At 39.4% G+C, this 21,725-nt stretch overlaps 1 protein-coding gene across 1 annotated transcript in view; it reads right to left on the minus strand.

The window, feature by feature from the left end:
- ROCK1 (Rho associated coiled-coil containing protein kinase 1) overlaps positions 1–21,220 on the minus strand; it is a 93,693-nt gene extending 72,473 nt beyond the window's left edge. Inside the window, exon 1 of the mRNA XM_009672508.2 lies at positions 19,971–21,220. Coding sequence (XP_009670803.2) covers positions 19,971–20,063 — 93 coding nt within the window. The 5' untranslated portion in view covers positions 20,064–21,220. The remainder of the gene's footprint in view (positions 1–19,970) is intronic.
- Between the last annotated feature and the right edge of the window lie 505 nt (positions 21,221–21,725).

The raw sequence follows: 21,725 nt of genomic DNA on the forward strand, positions 1-21,725 counted from the left end.
TATGCAAAGGAACTTTAGATCTTTTAGCTCAACACATTATGGTAAAGGTAGCGTTAAGTTCTTCCCTTCAACAGTTTAAATTGCTGCCTCCATTTGCCCCACCAGAACTTTGAAAGGTATTATTTCTGTTATGTGTAAAAACATGACTAGTAAAGTTTGCAGGATGACATGTCAGTGGAAAAGCTAACAAACTTTTCCATAAAGCAACAATAACTCACCAGCCATGTAATCAAGGTCAGGTGGACAACAGGCACTTCGTTTACCACAAAATAAATTCGGCATCTACTAAAAAGTCATCTAAAACAACCAAAATGCAAGTTCTCCAGAGCTTGAATTATCAAGGCTAAAAATAGATTAAATTAGTTAAATGAATCTGGTTTAGAAAAGACTCTCAGAAAAGCTGTACCAAAGAAAGTATTTCTAGCAATAGATGATTTTTCCATCTAGCCTACAAAGATCTTACAAAAAGGAACGCAGTGACTGGAGGCAGAAGCTAGACAAATTGATAGAAAAAATAAAAAGTACTTAATATTTAACAGAGGACAGACAACTAACGAAATAACTTTTCAAGAAAGAGGGAGCACTTTTACATTTTTCCAGCACAGCCTGGAAACACTGCACACAAAAAACCCACATCCCTTTCCCCCCCAGCCAAAATGGAAACTCTTCCCCAAAACTCTAGAAGTCAAAACACTTTTTCAATTGGAGATGAAAAAATTGGCCACGATAAAAGTCCAAAATTAAGGTAATAAAAGAATATCAAGAAGAGCTTGCACAAACTGAAACAGTAATTTGTAAGACTATATGCCTTTCTTTGTTGTCACATGCAACCCATAATCGGCAAACAATATGGGAAGTTGAGCACACAAAAGAGTACCAACTCTGCGAAGCTTTACGATTGCACAACCTCCTGTCAGAGCTCTAGCTGCATTTCCGCAATAAACATTCCATCACAAGCAATCACAAGTCAAGCAGATATTTGAAATATGTAACTACACAAGAACTTAGCAGTGCTTAAAAAAAATTGCATTATGAAACCGCAAAAAGATGCCCAAAACTAGCAAAGCCTATGGACTTCTTTTTCATACTGATTAGAAGAAAATTTCACTTTCAATAAAACAGAAGACTCATGCACACATCAAAATAATGTTATTCTATATTTATTTCTCTTTCTATGATAAATATAGCCATAAGGGATGATTTTAAAATAGTGGTTTTTTTTAAAAGGTAATAAAAATTCCATGTGTATTATTTTAGATATGGACAAGTTGCTTCTACTGCCAAGTACTGAGATTCTTCAGAATTCACAGGATTTCATTACTAACAGTAACAAAACAGCAAGTTCTTGACATTTTTCAGGGATTTGCACCATTCTAATATTGAACACAGTGTTTCTGCTAACAGACTGTTTCCAGATTCCAGAATTCAATGCATTAAATATAGAAACTGACTTACAACAGCATACTTTTGCCCACTAGCTTTAGGTAGGATTTAAAAAACAAACAAAACAAAATAGAAAGCTTGTGATACAAACTTTTGGGGGAAAAAAAAAAGAGACAAATGCTCTCATTTTCAAAGTCCACCTGAAGAAAAACAGGAACATTGACCAAAAATGCCATCAGTAACACAAAACCACATTTAAATACATTGGACATTTAAGTGTGTTTTCAAGTCACTAATATTGACTGCTCTCAAGTGAAGAGTCATCTGTTTTCAGTAGCAAAACCAGAAATTCTAGCAACTCTTAAGCAAGACTTCATCAGTATTTAAGATCAATCTCTTTTTATCCTTTCTGACATCCTTATACAGTCAGGACTAACATCCTTAGGGCTTTGTACTGCAAATAAAAAAAAAGAGGTGTAACTACAAAACTAAAAACCTACATTAAAATACGGTTCCACGTCAAGGAACAAAATTACAGAACAGAATCAAAGTTGCCCATGGAAGCTCAGAGTGGCTTTTGCTACTTACTGATTATCCTGTGCGAAATTTGCAAGATTTTTATCATAGGTAATACAGCAAGGACATAAGTCAGTTTACCTACAATATTTCAAGACTAGAAAAAGAGAGGAAGTACCACAAATTCATCAGTGGGTTCCAACACTCTGATTTAGGAAGGGAGATGTTACAACATACTAGGTTTGGAAGTTTGTTTAGGATCTTTAAAAAACACTGTTCTATGTTCCTTTTAAGCCTGGAGGTTCAAGCTTGGGGAAAGCTAAACGCAGCAGCTTCATACACCAAGAAAGAATATATGTCCCAACACCGCCAATACAGCTGCTCAAGCATGAGACATACACCGACAACAGAATATCTGAAAACAGGGGTTTGCAACTTTTACAATGCTAGGTGTTTGCACCAAGTGTAAGTACTGCTATGGTAGGGAAGGAAAACATTGAAAAGGTAAGAAACAGCTGAACAACCACTCTTCCAGGAAGTTTCTTTAGATGCATCAATATGAAAGACTTGAATATTTCAACTCTTACCTAATAACACTTCAGAACCCATGAAAAATACTTTATTTTTTTCTTAAGAGGATGCAATAGGTTGATATTCTCCAAAGGCACAACTTACTTTTAGATTTAGCAGAGGGGAGAAAACAAATCTTAGCCCAGGAGGAAAGAGAGCCAGGGCTGTCTGGACCACTGCCACTAGTACGGGATCTTGCTCAAAGTCTCTCCTGCCTGTCCTTACAAGGGAGCAAGGCTGAGCTTGGGCTGATTAAGTTAATCTCTATAGGGGATGCGAGGGAGCAATATTTTTGTCACACCATAAAAGCCTGCCATGAAAAAAGAATGAGAGAACACTAACTGCATTTTCTGTTCCTCCACTCTGCCGACCATTCTGAGTAGCTGCTATTTAGTTTCTCATTAAGCAAAGACACAAAAACTAAGAAAGTATGTTCTCAAAAAAAAACCCTAAAAAAAAAAAGAAAGGCTATGTTTTATTTGTAGCCAACTTACTGAAGTTTTTATTTATTTATTTTACTAAAGATCCTCCTATAAAAGCACTTTACATTACCCAATTCAACAAAAGCCATGGAAAAAGTACCACTTTCCTAGTAACCTACATGAAACAGGACATTTTGACACCTAGTGTACACAGAGGTGCAAAACCCTTGTCCAGGCAGTTCAGGTAATATCTGCCACTTCCAGTTAAGGTAAGCCTTGTCTACATCTGTAAGATACCTAGCAAAGTAGGTTCCCAATTTCCAAGTACTGCATAATTTCAGCAGGTGCTATCCCAGAATAAAATTAAAAAGCAATACGATCATTTCAAGGATTCAGATTTATCCTTTCATCAGCCCTCCTGTACTTCACTTGCCAAAAATCCCTGCTGGACCACAGGGCCAAGAAAACAATTCAATCTTTTGTGGCATTCAAATAAAGTACACTTGTATGGAAATTAGCTCTGTCATTTAAAGTTAAATACACTCTGAATTGTGGATAAGTAATTTGATTCAGAACCTACCATTCAGCATTAGGAAACATCCAACAGGAAGTAAATATATGAACAAATATACACACACACACCCCCCCCAAATAACAAATCCTTAAGAAAAAATAAATCGACCAATCATTTTAATTTTCATTCACATTTTTTAAATTGTTTGCTTAGCGGGAGAAATAAGAACCAAAAACTGCAACACTGAGAGAATGAGACAATTCTTTGCACTTGAAGAAAAAACACAAGCAGTTTATGTCGCAAAGCTCCACGCTTAAGACAATGAAGTCTTTAGAGGCATCAAGCAATGCCATACTTGATCTAATAGTCTGTCACATAAAACACACCTGAAAAACTTTCTTCAATCAAGATACCACATTGTAGGACTTGCAGCAAATAAAGAACAGAATTTCTCTTCTTTGAATCACTAGATACCAGCTTTGAGATCATATCACATTCAAGTTTTTAGAACTTCTTTCCTTGCTCCTTTCAATTTAGATTTAAGGGAAACAGTACGTGAAATATGATTTTGTTCCTCTCCCCACCTGTTAAACTATGACAGCACAGCTCTCAACTCTTAGAAAGATAAGATAACCTTAGCTCATTGGAAGAGCTCCTAATCCATTTAGTCTCTGGAAAATAAGATGATGCTTAGTTCAGATTAATTCAAAAACCAGTTTCCATAAATCAGAATGCAGGTTGAAAGATGACTATATCACTTACTATATCATTGACTATACCTCTCAGTTGGACGTATTACTCTCAAGAAGACATAAGAAGATTAAGAAACACTAAGAGTCTATTCATACATTATTTGGTTTGATAAGTTATTTCTTCTGAAAACAAAAAACAAAAGTTGCGCTGTCCAGAAGACAAGCACAAGTAAGCTAAGACTGAGTGGTTCCAAATTCTCACAGGCTGTTTCTATGCAAAGGTTAATCTTAACAATTGAAAATAATCTTCTGAAGACTCTGGTCCCGTCTAAAAACTCTGGCTCTAGATTGAGTGCAACATTCTAAGTGTCAAAAATATATTTAAGATTCTTAATTAGATTTTTAATTTTTAATTTAATTAAATTCAAAACATGAAGAACAACTTGTTATAAATTACATATCTTACGCTATTATCAGACTAAATCTGCTGTTTTCTATAAAAAAAAAAAGGCATACCTGTGTCTTATAAGATAAAGGAGGCTTACATCTTCAGTTCTGTCAAGAGTCACAGAATGGCCAAGGTTGGAAGGGAACTCTGGAGATCATCTAGTCCAACCCCCCAGTCAACTATCAATACTAAGCGTCATGAAACCAGTCAAAATACAAACAGAAAGCTGATGGTAAAAGGATGACTAAAAGATGTCCTGATTTAGCCTCTTTTTTCCTTGCTACACCACAAAGCAACACCACTAGAACTTGGCTGTCTGACTCAGCAGATGCTGGAGTAGTTACTTTCTTCAAAAGTGAATGAAGAACGCCAATAGCCTTATAGAACTGCATTTGAGAGAAGACATTAAACACTGGCTGGAATTTGGTCTGCTCTTTCCACTGAGTCTTTCTGAGGCATTTTTATTTAATGCAACTTTTGCTGCTAATCATGACATCTGTTCAAAAAACCAAAATATAACTAAATTTTTAAAAGTCATATCTAAATGCTACCCTTATTGCTACTGCCCTTGTGCTACATGAAGTATTAGACACTGGTTCACAAAACAGACTCAAGAAGCTGTTGCAGGACTGTGGCCTCAGTCTTGGTGGACAATTCCCTGGGACTTGTTGCTATAGATCACCAAAACAACATCCATCTCTGACTGGGAACATGAAAGTCTAACAAGAATCTATCATCTCTGACACTCCTAAGCCTTTTTATGGAATAATAATTTGTTGATTACACTTGCAGTTAGAGAACTGTGTGAGAATCCCCCTCCTTCCCCTTCCCTCCCCCCCCCCCAATTCTTAGGATTCTATCAGAGAGATGGCAGATTCAATGCGACACTTTGGTTATCTTTCGGGCATAAAATCATGACTTGACGTTTCAAATTAAATGTCTTCACGCAGTAAGACTTCGCTGAATTCTTGCTGTTGGCTATACACATTGGACAATCTTTCGTAATGCCCATTATCTATATTACACTCGTACTTAGGACAGAAGAATCAAATTTTATTTACTGAAAACTTTATTCTACATTAATTTTTAATTTGGGGAGTTATATACAAATAGAGCACCTTCTAACCTGAAATCTTCTATTAGAGACGGAAGAAAGTCATTATGAGAAAAATTTAAGCTGCTGAGTGTATAGGAACCCTTAGTAGCCCTTGATCATTTTGGGGATTGCTCTTTGCCTAGCAGAGATCTTTTCCCAACTCAGAAGGACAATGTGAACTTATGGGTTTAAATCTTGGAATTCCCCCCACCCTTCTAAATAGGCTTCATTTCAGCTTGCAAAGTACTAAATGTCACAAAAGGAAAGATTTTTAGCTCTATAAATGCTTTTTATTGTATTATAATTCTTTTTAATTCAGATAGAATTGCAAGTTGGGATTAAAAAATCGTAAGAAAATACCTAACAGTTGTAGCATTTTCTCTTCTGGTCTATTTAGAAACTAGATTCTTTATGTTTGTGCTGTGTGGGGTGAGGTTTCCTCTATTTCTTCATGCTTCAGGGTTTAAAGCTTTTTCTCCTAAAGTCTGCTTTTTCTTTCTGACCAGATAAGATGTCACCGGACAAATGATGCAGAGATTGTGCTGGTTAGCACAGGTATAGCATGCTTATAGTATTGCCTAGGAAACTGGGATGGTGATAGCTATGTTCAAGAAAATAATTTGTATATAGTGGCACTCACTAATTACATATACTATTTGGATTGTTTCCACAATCTGTTTTCAGCAGTGCTAAGAACTCCACTGATGTTTTGAAACAAAGCTGGGGGGGGGGGGGGGGAACCCACCACCAGTGAAACACTCCAGAGGTATTTTCTCTAAAGCTTGAGATCTCTTTTTTGAAACAATATATTCAGGCATCTCACTAAAATTAACTCTAATTCAAATACACATTAGCAGACTCCAGGTAATTCCTTGTGCCATTTTGTGGGTAGCATCACGCAGGATATAAAGTCCCATCACAGCTCCTTCTAACAAAAGTTTAGAGAAGCAACTTGTAATTTAAACAGCACTGAGAACGAGAACTTCTACTACTTATTTTGAAGCTTATTCTAAAGTACTTTAAATGAAAAAACACTCCAAACTCAGTTAAAGGAAAATGCATGGCTCCAAGAATCCTTTATGCCAAGACTTCATCATATTTTTCATTCTGAAAGTGCCATAAATATAGTGAACATAAATCTTTTTTTTTTTCCTGGCCAACTTGAATTTCTTTAATGATGATCTCAAATGATTAATGAAGCTTTTCACAAAAAGGCTTTCCTGGAAACTTGTGAAGCAGACTTTCAGAAGCCAAGTGAAAGGCAAGCAATGCTGAGACATGAACTCGTTAAGGAAGAAAAACACTACATACTTGAAACGTAAGGCTAACAAGAAGTAGTCTTTCAGAGAATTAATGAACTTCATTTATTACAACCCTCAAAAACTATTTAGGTCAATGGAACATTTTAGCAATCTTCCCCCTTTCCTCCAGCGATTACACTACTGGAAACAACGGCAAACAGGATCATTATAATACCAAACATTATCAACTAGTCATTGGACGCTGTAATCTAAGTTTAACTGCACAGTTTAAAACACATACATCTTCATTTCAACAACTCTGTATATATGCACAACAGACAGCTTGAACAGTCAGGTAGTACTGAATTTTTGCCATAAAACATACTAAGCTTTCGCCATAAAAAACATCAAATTTCATGAGGTTCTTGATTAATTTATCTCCAATTTTCCCCCGAGAAAATATAATAAATCCCTACCATGTAGTCTGTGCAAAATTTGAGACTGATGTCAGCCACAGTCTGAACATTAAAGTTTCCATGCTACTAAAAAAATTTAAGGCAGCACAAACCTTTACTTTTATTATAGTGAAGGAAAGTAATTTTTAGGCTAATATGTAAGGTACTAATACACAAAGAAATTATTTTTTATTTAGAAACAGTACCTGGCAGTCATAAGTATGTTCAAATTCAATTCCCTTATACCTGTGGGAACATCTATAACTAGGAGAAATACAACACTAACTCAAAATACTTATCCCAGGGTAAGAGATAGGGAAACAGTGGCTTATATTAAGCTAGTACCATTTAACATCTCATCTTCATTGATGTGTTACAGACTCGCACCTTTCCTTTTAACTTAACATTAAAAAGTCTTCAGGTTTTAGGTTTTTTTCTTTTTCTCCCTCCATAGATATTTGCTACACAGCTGCTTGGAGCTTGATGTCTATTTTCCAAATAAGCTATGGTACTACCAGTGACGCTTCCCTGCCTACTACAAGAGCACAAACAATAATTTGTCTCCACACCATCAAGCCTACAGATGGGTTGAAAAATAGTACTTCCTTATTTTAGAAATAGGAAATAGAAATTAAACAGTCTTGCAAGAAGCCTGAAGAAATCAAGAAACCCTGGGTTAAGTCATCAGAGGCCAGACAGGCAACTCCAGATAACAGAAGCTTAATTATAACCTTCATAATTTCTCTGCCTTTGGTTTCCAAACTTTTATTCATATTTATATCTTACAGGCAGACAAGACAAGACTTCCTTGTAAAACCAGGGCTTTTTTTCCCCCCATGCACATTTCCCTTCTCTATGCTCAATATTTGAATATTCTTAACTGCAGAACACAAAAAAGCTGTCCGAGTCTGAACATCAATGTCTTTTTTTGATACTTAATTTATCAAGAAAAGACTACATAATGAGGACATAGCACACCAACTTTGACTGCAACCTCTGTGTCTCTTCAGGCTTGAGATTTGATTGGGAGTCAAAATTGTTTAAATATAAAGATTTGACTTTGAAGTTGTGTAAAGTCAATGGATAAATACTCTTTATTATTACTGACAAAGAAAGGTAAGCAAGTGTTCCCACAGAAAGAGCTTTCAAGAATTATGGTTAACTTCACTGCCCAAGAATAGACAGAACTGGCATTACTGACATAATGATTTATCATCCACCCGCTTATGCCCTCCTCTTCTTCCCATCAGAATTTGATATTTCTTCTCCAGTAGAAGCAGAACAGAAATTAACTAATCCATTGAGCTCTGATAACAGACATTCTCCTTCCATATTAAAGTCCTGGGATACGAGAAGTTGTGTTTGGCAGAGCTGAAAGGAATCCCAGAAGACAGGTATCTCGTCCAACTTGAACAAAAGTTCTCTCAGTCAACATTTCTTCTAGATGCAGAAGTGAGGCTTACCTAATAAAACAGTTGATTTCTATAGCTCTCAGATGGATAAGCCACACTTTATTATACCTGAAAACCATTTGTTTACCATGATGCAATTGTAAGGCAAATAAGATCTACAAGAGATTGAGCTAAAGCTCACACTTAAGGTTAGACAAAGCTGCAATTTGCCTTTTATTTAAAGGGAAGATGGTGTATCTTACTGCGATTATGAAAAAGCTTATGTTGATCCCAAATCCTCTGAGAAAACAGTTCGAATATATTCAGCAAAGGCAGAAGATGGGTTCTGATAATTCTTAAAAAAAATTGCTAGACATTCACAGACCTTCACCACACTGCTTTACACCTTTCATTTTTTTCACGTCTGCTAAATAATCACTTCATTAGATAGTTCTTTAAACTAAAAACTGATAGCTCCTCTTTCAGAAGAGAGCTTAATAACTATTTCACTCGCTCTTTTGGTCAATTTGCTTCCAAAAAGTACACCTTTATTAGATACTGTTATTTTCTCCTAGAAAATATGAATAATGCAACACCACTAGCAAGTAAATTTACTGACCTAATGCTACACAAGTAAGATAAAACAGCTTTAATTTTCTATTATAAGTACACTCAACCTTTCTAAAAGTAGCCCAATTTGAAGGAGAATCCTCAGCTACCTTTTTTGGTCCCATTTGAAACCGAAAAGTTTTGCTTTCCAGGGCATCAGACACAGGGGAAGAAACTTCCCAATCTCAAGTACATACATTTTTAATGAAACTGACATAGTTTTAATTAGTATTTTTGTGTATTCCCAATTATGTTTATGAGTCTGTAACGAGTGGTTCTCCAACCCTTATTCCCCCTGAACGTATCAAGAACTGTGACAGAAAGTATTCTTTACATGAAGGTGAAGTTTGTAGGTCTGACTACACTCTTTGCCACAGGCTGAGAGGAGTTTGTTATGACCAAAAGAAAAGGTAAGGTCAAGAACAGGGCAGCAATCCAGACTCTCCCCGACACTAACTAAATCCACTTGCACTCTATCAGAGGGCAGGAAGTTATGTAGTAGTCATTTATAGATGCAGTCCCAGAACTGAAGCACTAAAGCTCATCAGCATTTTAACTTACTCCACTTTCTTCTTGTGGATGACATCTTTGATTACAACTCAAGTCCAAACTACTGAGGAAAAATATGTTATGTACACATACCGTTAAGGATGAAAAGCTTTGCTATGAGAGCCTGAAGGCATTTTAGGAAAGAAGAAAAACAACAGGAAGTAACTGCAAAGACTTCTTTGACCTTACACTCATCAAGAATTAGAAGCAAAAGTGTCTTTTAGTCGTCTTCTTCCTTTTCCTATTCCAAGTCTAATTTCATTTTAGTCCAATTTCTAATTCCATTAACTGGGACCAAAACACAACTCTAAATATGCAAGTTACTTGGTACAAGATCATCTTCTCTGCATCAGAATTCTATTCCTTACCCCCAAATTCTCCTGAATACAGCCTTCCTTACAGGAGTCTTCATAGCTTGTCTCAGAACCATAAACTGACCAGATCTGAATATTCCTCCAACAACTGGTTTTGATTTCACAAGCCAAAAGCATCTCCAAACACTTCCATGTCATATGCTATGTCCAGAAACTATAGGTGCAGCACAGTTTGTGGGGTATGAGAACGGCTGAAAATAGCCAGGGGCACTTCTGTCAAAGACAGAAGACAAAAGCTCTCCCAGAAAGTATGTTAATCCCTTCACTGCAAAGGGAGTGTAACTTCATAATGACATCTCCAAATCCCAATCCAGTGTACTTCTCTCTTTTACAGTCTCAATGGTTCAGCTTTTTTAATAAGCATTTTGTCATTTCTGCTGCTGTTTTTGCTCTGCTAACTTTAGCAACAATAGTCCTCATTTTAAAAGCAGTGACAACTTGCTAATGCTAGCAGAGCTAGCTAGACTCTAAGAACTTGACTGGCACCATTTTCAGCCTTATGCACCTATGCAAGAGGATGTATAACATGCAATAGCAAATCACACCCTTTACACCAGTACTTCTCTTTTTCAGAGCCATACGAATGGTCCCCAGACCACTGCAAACCGTTTCAGTCTGTTCAGCTGTCAACTGAACTTCCTAGTACAAATTAGAGTTTAAGGAGGAGGATAGCCACTCACAGAGGATTCATTACAGAGCAGTAAACTAACTACTAGATAGAGGTTGAAGAGGCAGGACAAGCTTTTCTCTTTGCAAGGGCTGAGCAAGTTCTGAGAGCTTAACATCGACACGATCCTTTCTGTATCTATGTTCAAAGTACTTCCTAAGAAGTTAATAATATTTCATAACAAAAGAGGGGCTTGTGATGAAATTCCATACACTCCTCCTCTAACAGCTACAGCATATACACAGCCTCAGAAAGGCAAACTTGTGAGGCAGCAGTATTACTTCTGTCTTCAACACCTTTATGCCCTGCCCTGCATTGTTTCTGCACAACTTGTCTCGTATGGCAAAAGGCACGAAGCAAGAATTACCAGCATGAACTCTGCCCTACCTTCAGGCTCTCCTCCCTGGAGCCTCTTCCCCATCCATTCCTACTCTACTATCTCCTGGCTGAAAGTGCTTCTTCTCCTCAGAGGTACATTTACATTGAGTAACTCGACACGTGGAGTCAAAGGTGCTCTAGATCTCAGGGGTGGAGCAACTGTGCCAGACTCTGGCTTGCATCCATACTTCAAGAAGATTGTGGTTGTTGCACTGACACCTTGCACTTCAACTTCTATCACGGGCAGCCTCTCCTCCCTTTTTTCCCGTTCCCCCTGGACAGGGTACTGCCCCACTGATACAGATTAAGTTCCCTCCATTCCCATGCCAAAACAAAGTCCTAAGTAGCCTCCCTTACTGCTTCACTAAAGCAGAGCGATATTATGAGGCTATACAAAGCACAATACTACCAAGTGTCAGCGTCATGAAAGATTGAAGTGTCACTACAGGCATGTACACTGCACATCAGAACAAGGCATTAACTCTTCTTTTACAACAGAATTCTACATCTTACATTAACTAGAATCCCAAATTAAATTCAGTAGGAACTTATCAATCCATAGCAACTTTCCCCTCAGATGTTTTTACCCTTATAAGATCTAAAGGGCTACAATGGTCTTTAAGCAGAAGGTTCCTTCCAGTCTTCTATGGCAGATGACTTTAAGGAGAGGAAGAAAAAAAAAAAAAACAAAACACTCAGGTTACAAAGAGCTTTACTGAAGAGAGTAACAAGTGGCACCTTCTACCTCATGTCTTGCCAGATATAGAAAATATATTAAAAGAGCTATGCACCACAATTAAAATAAAAGTAAAAGGCGTATCAATGACTTTTCTGTCTGGTTTTGGCAAATTTAATTATCCACTATGGAATGTCAACCAACTAAATATATTACTGAAAAACATCAAATTATGATAATTTATACTCAATAAAATATTAATTGCACATAGTGTTAAACACCGAAAAGGCCAATTTTCAAATAATCTTCCAATACAGCTGATTTTGAAAGAAAATACGTTAGTTAACTTCTTGGAGTCTCTTTAGAATCTTGTAATAAAAACATATAAACATCAAATAACCAATCTATCTTTACCTGAAGACTTTGTTTTCTTTGAACAGTGTACCTAGGCAGAGACCTATCAGCGACCAGTAAGAAATGAAGGGCCTTTCACCAAGTTCTTTCCACCCTGAAATTTTCGAGTTTGACATAACCACTACAGCTATAACACTAGCCATCTTTTGAAAAAACATCATTTCCCCTACCATAAAGAAGGGAAAAAAAAAAAACTTATAGCTGAAATCTCTGGATGTCAGGAGAAGCTTCTGTTCTTTCCCGCTTCGGAAAGCGCAATTCAGAGGTGATAGACTTATATTTGTGTAGTCAAGGCTTTTTTCTCCTCATTATTTACATGCTTAACAGAGTTCTCTGTCTCATTCTCTCTCTCTCTCTTATAGAGACATTACAATACTATTTTCATAGGAGTCAGCTCACAGGAGGAAAATAGCCATCTTTCATTAATAAAAATACTAAATATGGATATCTAACATCAAGAGAGACTTTATTACAAAGTATCAGTTTTCCTCTGAACAATTTCAGATCTTAGAATTTGACTCATCTGAACATTGAAAGCAATGCAGCTTTTAAAAGGTAAGAGAAGACATAATTGTTCATCCATACTTGCCTAACCATTAGAATTTGAGGATTTCTTAATTTTATTTTAAAAAGTGAACGCTATAACTCGAAGATCTGCAGGAAAAACAAGTACTTATTCCATTTGTGTTTCCAGATAAAGAGTTCTTTAGTCCAGACCCACAGAAATTAGACATACGTTCAGGTAGTTTCAACCTACAGTCCAAAATAGAGCCTTAATCAGTGTAGTGTTTTCTACAAAGGCTTTCAAGCATATGTTTGTATCATCATTGGACCACAGAGCTAAGATACAAGTAAATAATTCACATATTTTTCCAGTCTATAAAAGAAGGACAAAAAAAAAATCAATACATCAATACATGTAAAATTTAAGAGGGAAATCTGAACTGAAGAAACCAGCAGTCGGATTTAAACTAGGATCTACAATAAAGAGATCAAGTACTGTCCTCATGACAATTTGCATTGTATAAATATTGACAATTTCCACATTTCTGAAGAATGGGAGGCCACAGTCCTGCAGGGAGTGGCAATCTTTTACTTAGTTAAAGCCAATCCTTTATAAGATTTTGAGTATCAGAACAGACTTTGACCTGCACTCTAATTAGAAACTGGTACTGATCCTGTGGCAGTTGTCACTTAGCAACACGAGCAGCTAAGCAGACTAAGCAACTGCTAGTTATCTAAAGAGTCTCTAGACTTTGTGCAACTGAAGATGCACTGCAGCATGCTACATTTTGCTGATACCCTTTGGATGCTTAGTCCATTAGTACTGAAAAACCCCCAGAAGATATCTAACCAGAGATTACATTACGGGTGAGCAAGGTGTCTTAGCAGTGCAAAACACTATACAAAACAAGCTCTCCAAATCACTTTTCTTCAAAAAGGTCAAGTTTCATCTCTGTTCAACCACTCTTTAGGAGGGTGCTTATTTCAGCAAACTAGAGAGAAAGCTAGAAGGAGGAACCATTCACATTTGTTTAAGTGAGCTATAATTGGGTGTTGTCTTCATAGTGCTTACAGTTTTACTCATATCGTCCAATTACCCTTCTTGTCTTACTGCTGCTGGAGCAACTGGACTAATTAAGTCAAAAGCAGGATAGCTTTCAACCATTCTCTAATTTCGTTCTCAAAGACGAAAGTTCAAATTTTCAATATATTTCCATTTATAACTGCAATTTCTGCATGACAAAGGAGTTTTGATAAACAGCATCAAGTCAACAAAAAAAAATAGAAGTTTTTAATTACATGTTTTGGAATCTCTCAAATTCAAGATAAACATCCTGTATTGAGATAAACATCTCAGGATTGCTTGGTAAGAGACCTACAAAAGCTTTTATTTTTATTTAGAATTGAACTATCTTGTAGGTAATTCTGCTAAAAACAACTATGAGGCTACACATATCATCCAGTCATAGTGCTTCTAAATATTTATTAAGTTCTCAATGAGAGGCTCCTGAAGCTATCATCTTTCTCAAAGATTTGCAGACCAATAGGTTAATTTTCAATTCGTCCAACAAACAGATTCCAGGTGTTTCCCTCTTCCTTCCACCACCTCCAAAAAAAAAACTCTAAAACACTCTGCAGTTGTCAGGGAAAATAATATTGTTTACAAACACTTTTGCTTGATAAGAGTATTTATAATCTACTTCATTTTTAATTCTTCTCATTGAAGTGTTTCTTAACTTAACAACATCAACTTCTCTATCATTCTTGATAAAGACTTACTTATTTTGTTTCCCTATTTAAAAATAGTAAGGGCCTACAGCCTCTATAAGCAAAGCATTGCCCAAGTTGCTTACTCCTGCACAAAGCCTGTCATGCACTGTGAATCAAATGTTACCATTTTGACAGTCCCATCATTTACTACTACTTTCCAGAGGCTTGCATAATATTAAAAGGACTTCTAAGAGATCCAACCTGAAACAAGAATCCACCAAGCTATTGCATTTCCAAAGCCAAGGTACAACTACATTTTTCCTTTGCTTAACATATCCAAGTTACACACTTCATCCTTAATTTCACATCAGTCTATGTACTTTACAATCTTTAGTGATGCGTAGGCAATATTAGCCTGCAATCACAGTTAGTTTTATACATAAAGCTTCTACATGGTAAGTTGATCCAGAATCACATTTCCAGGTCAGCCAGATCCTTTTAGATCCAACTAAAGAATAAGACTGCCAAATCTAGAAAGCGGTGGAAATAACGTCCAGAGAAGACTGTCAGTCCCGACATTTCATCTCTTTGAACTGATGCCAGATAGCTTAGACCATTCTGAAGTTCCAATCTGAAGTTGACAATCTGCAAACGTTCAAACTCTGCTTTCTCTATGCATAAGCCTCATTAACAAAGGGGTAAACTTCTCAGACAGCAAACCTCTCATTATTCACATTCTAAGAGCACAGTTAACATGGTTTCAGAGAAGACCATTTTCAACAATTATTTTGTCATGTAACTTCTAAAGTGAAGGTATTTTGACTTGCCTTCTTTACTACTTCTTAAATTCATCTACCAAATCCCTAACCACTCTATCCACTAAGTCTTCAAAAGTGCCTTTTTTTCCCCCCCCCAACATTTGAAGGAGAGGTGGGGGGGGGGGGAAAAGACGACAAAGATTTTAAATTCCAAACTCCTAGAGAAGTTGAGATCTTTTCACCTGCTTGCATGTAAGAAAGATTCACATTCAGACCTAGAAGAACCCAGAAAAGCATGAAAAGGAGGAAAAAAAAAAAAAAAAACACAACCAACCTCTGCACCGGCATATTACCAAAGCATATACCAAAGGTATAACAGAAATGGATACTTCTTGAGACTAAGATAAAATAAGTCTGTCACATGCAGTGGTCACTGCTGTCAGTTATTTTGAAGATGAACAAGCATTGAACTGCTAGAACATCTTTGCTGAAGCAAAATATTGACATCTTTGAAGACTGAGACCATCATAAATTTGAAGTTTGAAACAAATCAAGCCCTAAATTACCCAAGTATCTAGACAATATTAACTCATGAAGAGGTCTTTTCCCATTTTATCAGGGAAGAGAGCACCAAAAGGCATTTTCATGACAACTTACTTACTAGTTACTTTTGAATCAAACAGAAACATAGGCAGCTTCAGCCAAAGGTGTCCCCTCCATCCAGCTAACCAGTCACATCCCTCCCTGCTCTCCAAAAAACATAACTTTATAAACCAAGGATTTCAGAAAGAAACTCAGAGGGAAGGGGGGAAAAAATATTCTTTCCAAAATTGTTCTAAAAGTATACTCACCAAAAACTAACTTCTACTGCTTAATATTATTAATAAAATACTAAGCTCAAGTTAATAGCTACTTACTTATATTGCCTTTGGCTCTGTTTAAGCGCACCTAAGATGTTCACCAGCATCCGATTAGTGCACACCCTGGAGTGTGACCACGTGTCTAACACACCCTTCACAGTTTTATTAGATCTTTTCAAGATTACAGGACTCCTAGGGCCTAGTATTTTGAGAAAGCACTATATGATACTGCAGCACAGAGTACAAGCAGAGTATAAGCTTCAGCCTGTTTGTGACTCCTCAGAAAAGGCAGCCTGCCTATCACTTCCCACCCTAGTACAACTCAAGGGCATGAAGTCCCAAATACACAAACAAGTTTAGTCACAGTTGTAACTTAGAATCAGTTTTCTTACTCTACTTTTATTACAGTCCTGTTTATTTTCTTGTTTTCTCTTATACAGCTCCCTCTCTCCTTTGACTCAGCTTTACGAATTTCAACTTACATTCCACAGGAAGGAAGTTATATAGTTCTCAGTATGTCTTTTCCTCCTGTTTTGTTGTCACAACTCTTCTCCCACACCTTCCTGAATCCATAACACTCCTTCCTTTGTATTAAATCTTCCCCCCTCCCTCATCTTCTTTTCTTGATATTCTCATACTACTTCAAACATAAAAAACTTAGGGTATTTCTAGCACAAAGAACCTAGTTCATTGCATCCACAAAACCAAAATGGCTACAGTCCACTTGAAAGGTTATTTCAAATCCACCCGTTAGTCTACAAGGGTTACCAAGTGATGGGGTGGGGTGGGGGGAGGGGGAGTGCATGGAAAGCAAGAGTAAGAATGGAAGCAAAATAAAGTAAAGCTAAAGAGGATAACATCTAAAGAACAGCCAAGGGCATTGCTGAGACTGTTCTTCACACAGTCAAAAAAGTTTGTTTCTTGAACCTAAAGAAGTTGCAGCATTTTTCAGCCTATATAGGCTGAAAACTAGTATAGAGAATACTAGTTGTTGAATTTAAAGTACCTGTGCAGAGATATTTATATATTACAGCTTAGATGCACAGTTAACTGACACCTCTGCTGAGGAAAAGTGAAAACCGCCATAAATAACATCAACTCAGGCCTTTATTCAAAGGTTTTTAGAGTGTTATTATTATAAACAAGGGCAAGCTTATTTGTATCAAGTCCTATCATCAAACATGACTTTATTTTTTAATGCATCAGGACTGGAGATTGACAAGTTTTTGTTTTGTTTTGTTTTTTTGTGGGGGAGCTGGGAAGGAGAGGGGAGGAGTGGAAGGGAGGGTAGGCAGAGAGTTCATCCTGAAAGAGGTTTTAAGTGGAGATCAGTTGCACCTCTACCTAGGCATTTTTTTTGCCCTTAAGAACATCTCCATATAGATACAGAAGGAACAGAAAGTTCCATCTGAACATGAGGAAAAACTTCTTTCCTGGAAGGGTGACTGAGCACTGGAACAGGTTGCCCAGAGAGGCTGCAGAGTCTCCTTCCCTGGAGACATTCAAAAGCCATCTGGACACAATCCTGGGCAACGTCCTCTCGGTGACCCCGCTTGAGTGGGGAGGTTAGACTAGATGATCACCAGAGGTCCCTTCCAATCTCAAGCATTCTGTGATTTTTATGATGGATTTAATATGCAAGTAGTACTTTGGGCCAAGAACGACGCTGGTCTTGTGAATCATCACACTAAGACCTGGTGTCAAATATTTAAACCCTTTAAAAAGGGTTAGAGCAGATACTTACATGCTATAGGAACTCTAAAACCAACTAACAAGGAGAGATACAAGGCCCAGTTAAGTCCAGCCAACACAGAGACTGATACAGTGACTAAACAGAGTTAACATATCAGCTGATGCCTGAATCATAAGTAGGGGCTAGCCAAAAAAAAAAAAAACACCCTATCGATCATACCATAAGAAGTTACCTCTAAAGCAATACTTTGAGGTACGCCAAAATCTCAGAAAAGTCATAAGAAATAATCAATTTAAGAGATATTCTTAATACTTGAGGTGCAAACATTCTAAAACTTTACACAAGCGTGACAGGAAGCATCCCAACAAGATCAGTTCCAAAATTAACTACAGCTTAACTCCAAGCTGTAACGCATATTCACTGGAAAGGAACAAATGCTGAAACTGATTAACCGATCAAGGAATACAGTTAGAAATACTATCAACCGCATGTTTGATTATCTGCAACCTCCTACTGCTGTAAAAAGCCCCAACAATATGGCCAACCTCAGTGCACATACTAGAAAATTGAGACAAGATTAACTCTGGATGATTAATTGATTCTCTATTCTTGACTTCTACCAACAGACAATGGGTATAAAATGCAGAATTTTGAGGCACTGTCTTGCATCATCAAAACTAACAAAGTACATTGTAAGCATCAGACCAGTTCCACAAGCAGTGGTTTTCAGAGGACATCCAGACCACAAGATGCGTAACGTAGTTCAAAAGAAATAGCTTCTCTACAGGATGTGATGCTACTTTCCTTAGCGCCAATAGCAGCCACATGAGGTTTTATCCATGGAGGTAGGTTTGACCTGTCAATACTTACAGCCTCACAACTCAGTAATAAGCTAAACAGAGCACAAGATGCCACTGACCCACACCCACTCTTTCATTAGAATCTCTCTTCCACAACTTTTACGCTTAAGTGCGCTTTATGGTAAAAGCCAGACAGTAGACGAAGAATGACTGTTAATAGCTATCTCCACCTCCACACCTCTTCTTCCACTCCCCCAAAGTCAGAGTTCACACTAGGAACAAATTCAATTTAATGTTTCCTTTCTGCAACACTAGTAAGCCAAAATAAAAAATAAAAATACAAACTTTTATCACTTGCTCCAAAGAAAATGAATTAGCTGGATCAGCATAAAACCATACATTACACTTCACTACTATTTAAGGGCATTTCTAGGAGTACCATGTACCCAGATACATCACAAAACAATTCACAAAACTATTTGGTATACGCTTTGTTAAGACACTTTTTAATCTCAGAACCGAAATAATCCTCACTTTTGTGCAAGTAACCATCAAATGATGTGGGTTTTACATGAGGAATGAAGGGTTACATCTTGCTTTCTTATGATGCCATTACAAGACTGACAGCATTGGAGAGAACCAAGGAACCACCAGGTATGACCAAGTAGGAAAACAAAAAGTAGCAGACCCCGTATTCCTGGCTCAGCATATGGAGCTTAATATGCATTTAAACCCCTGCCATGATACTTCTCCACCTGTAAGGGCATTATAACTGTAGAACCGTATTTTACAAGTCATTAGTTGATATCTGAGTCAGAAGTCAATACTGCAGTGCTTAATCACAACATAAGAGCACCTCACTCAAAAAAAAAAGTAAACATTGCAGAACAGGAAATTGGTCTATCAAAGCTATGTACAGTCTTTTGCTTACATACAAGACTGGCACTCATGAATTGCACCTTTGCACAAAAGGCATCCTCTGCCTCTCATAACAGCCAGTGAAGTAAAGAAACGTGCACGAAACGAGTGAGATGGCAACTCTGAGGCAGGTGACTGGGAAGTCACCTGCTTGGTAGGAAAGCCACTCACCCGGCAGAAAGATTCACACACTCTTTAGTTCAGTATTGGGTAAACAAGACATCACTACGGAGTTAAGCTGAGTGACTCAGCCACGAGAGAGAGATTCAGTCCCACAGGGTAAGAAATTCGGGGAGATGGGACAGAGGGCCCCATCGGCGCTCGCTACTTACCAGTAAACAGTCCACATTCACTTCAGATTTGGGGTCCTTTAAAGTCACATCGATTTTTTCAAACCGAGACTCAAAACTTTCTCCCGTCGACATGTTTCCGAAGATAAAAAGTTTCCCTTATTCCACAGCAAAGCAAGGGTTAAAAAAAAAAAAAAAGAAAAACAGGAACAAACAAGCACAAAAGAGAAACCACACAGCCTATAACAGGCTGAGGAGCGCTTCCTACAAAATCCCTTCAATCACCGAAGTCTCTAAGGCAAGTCCCCCACGCTGCCCCACAAAGGAAAGTTAAAACCAAAGGAGAGTGCTTTGGAGTCCGCAATTGGGGGGTGAAGGGGGACAAGGTTGCTTCTCCCCTCTCCTGCGCGCACGCACTTTCCTGGGCTGCTCACAACTCTGTAGCAGGTTTCCTCTCCCTCCCTCCTCTACTCGGGCCCCAGTGTCTCAGCAGCCTCATTTTCCCAGCCGGGGAAGCCGCCCTAGGAGCCAGCGTAGCGGTTCCTCCTCTTCGCCCTGCAGGATCAGCCGCAGGTAGGTGCCAACTTCCGAAGCACAGCTTTCTTCGCGAAAAAGCGGAGGAAAGAGCAGCGGCAGCAAAAAAAAAAAAAAAAAAAGAAAAAGCCAAAGTGCCCCAGTCTGCACGCACACCACCACAGGAAAAATAAAAGGGGGGTGGGGGGGGAACCAACTCAGGAAACTCCTCTCGGCGGCGTGCCTCAGCGCTTCGGGGTTGCTCCCTCCATGGAGCAAGGGGCGAGGGAGCCCGGGGCGGCCCGGGGGCCGAGGCTGCCCCCTCTCCTCGGCTGTGCCCTGCCTGATCCGGGCGGGCAGCGCACGGCTGCCAGCTGCGCACACAGGCCGCCCTGGCCCCCGCTGCGGGTGCCCCTCGCGGGCAGGGGACGAGCCGCTTCAACGGCGGAACGACGGCAGCAGCAGCATCTTCCTCCGTCCTCCTCGTCGCTGCGCGGCCGCCGCCGGCTCCTCACTGCCTCCCGCCGCTGCCAACGCCGGCTCCGCTGCTCCCTCCCCGGCGCCTTCGCCTCACGTACGGGACGACCGGCCGGGCCACTTCAGGACGGACCCGGCGCTGCAGCGTGAGCAGGAGGAGGGAAGGAGGTGGCTGAAGGGGAGGGGAGAGCACAAGGTCCGGCAGCAGCGGCGACGGGTGTGAGGGAACCTGCGAAATCCACAAACATGTCCGCCTTCCTGTTTGAACACTTGGGGGGGGGAGGGCGCAGGGACCGAGGCGCAACGCGCATGCGCTGACGGCACAGCTCTTGACGGGCGGGGAGGGGAAGGCGGCAGAAGGTATGCGCGTGGGGTGGGGGCGTGCGCACGCTGGCGCTGGCGCGCGGCCTCCCGCTCCTTTCCCACCCGCCCCGCCCCGCCCCGCCCCGCCGTCGCTCAACGGTCGAAGGAGGCGTGCGCGCGCCGTGCCCGCGAGACCGGGGAAGGAAAAGGGCGGGGGCCGAGGGAACTGCGAGCGCGAGTGGGCGGTGCGCGCCAATCAGCGGCGGCGGAGCGCGGGGGGGGGAGGGGGGAAGAGAGGGGGCGCGCTGAAAACCGCCGCGGCCAGGCGGGGCGGGAGAGGGTTTGACAGCGGAGTGGTGGCGGGCCCCTTCCGGGGGGGGGGGAGGGAGGGAAGAAACGTCCCCCTCGTTCCCCTTTCCTCTGTGATTCCCCCCCCCATACACACACACACCCCCATGGTGATTTCGATGGGTGTTAGACGCGCGCAGCTGGGTGCGCGGGAGC

Source organism: Struthio camelus, chromosome 2, assembly GCF_040807025.1.
Source record: "Struthio camelus isolate bStrCam1 chromosome 2, bStrCam1.hap1, whole genome shotgun sequence".
NCBI classification, from domain to species: domain Eukaryota; kingdom Metazoa; phylum Chordata; class Aves; order Struthioniformes; family Struthionidae; genus Struthio; species Struthio camelus.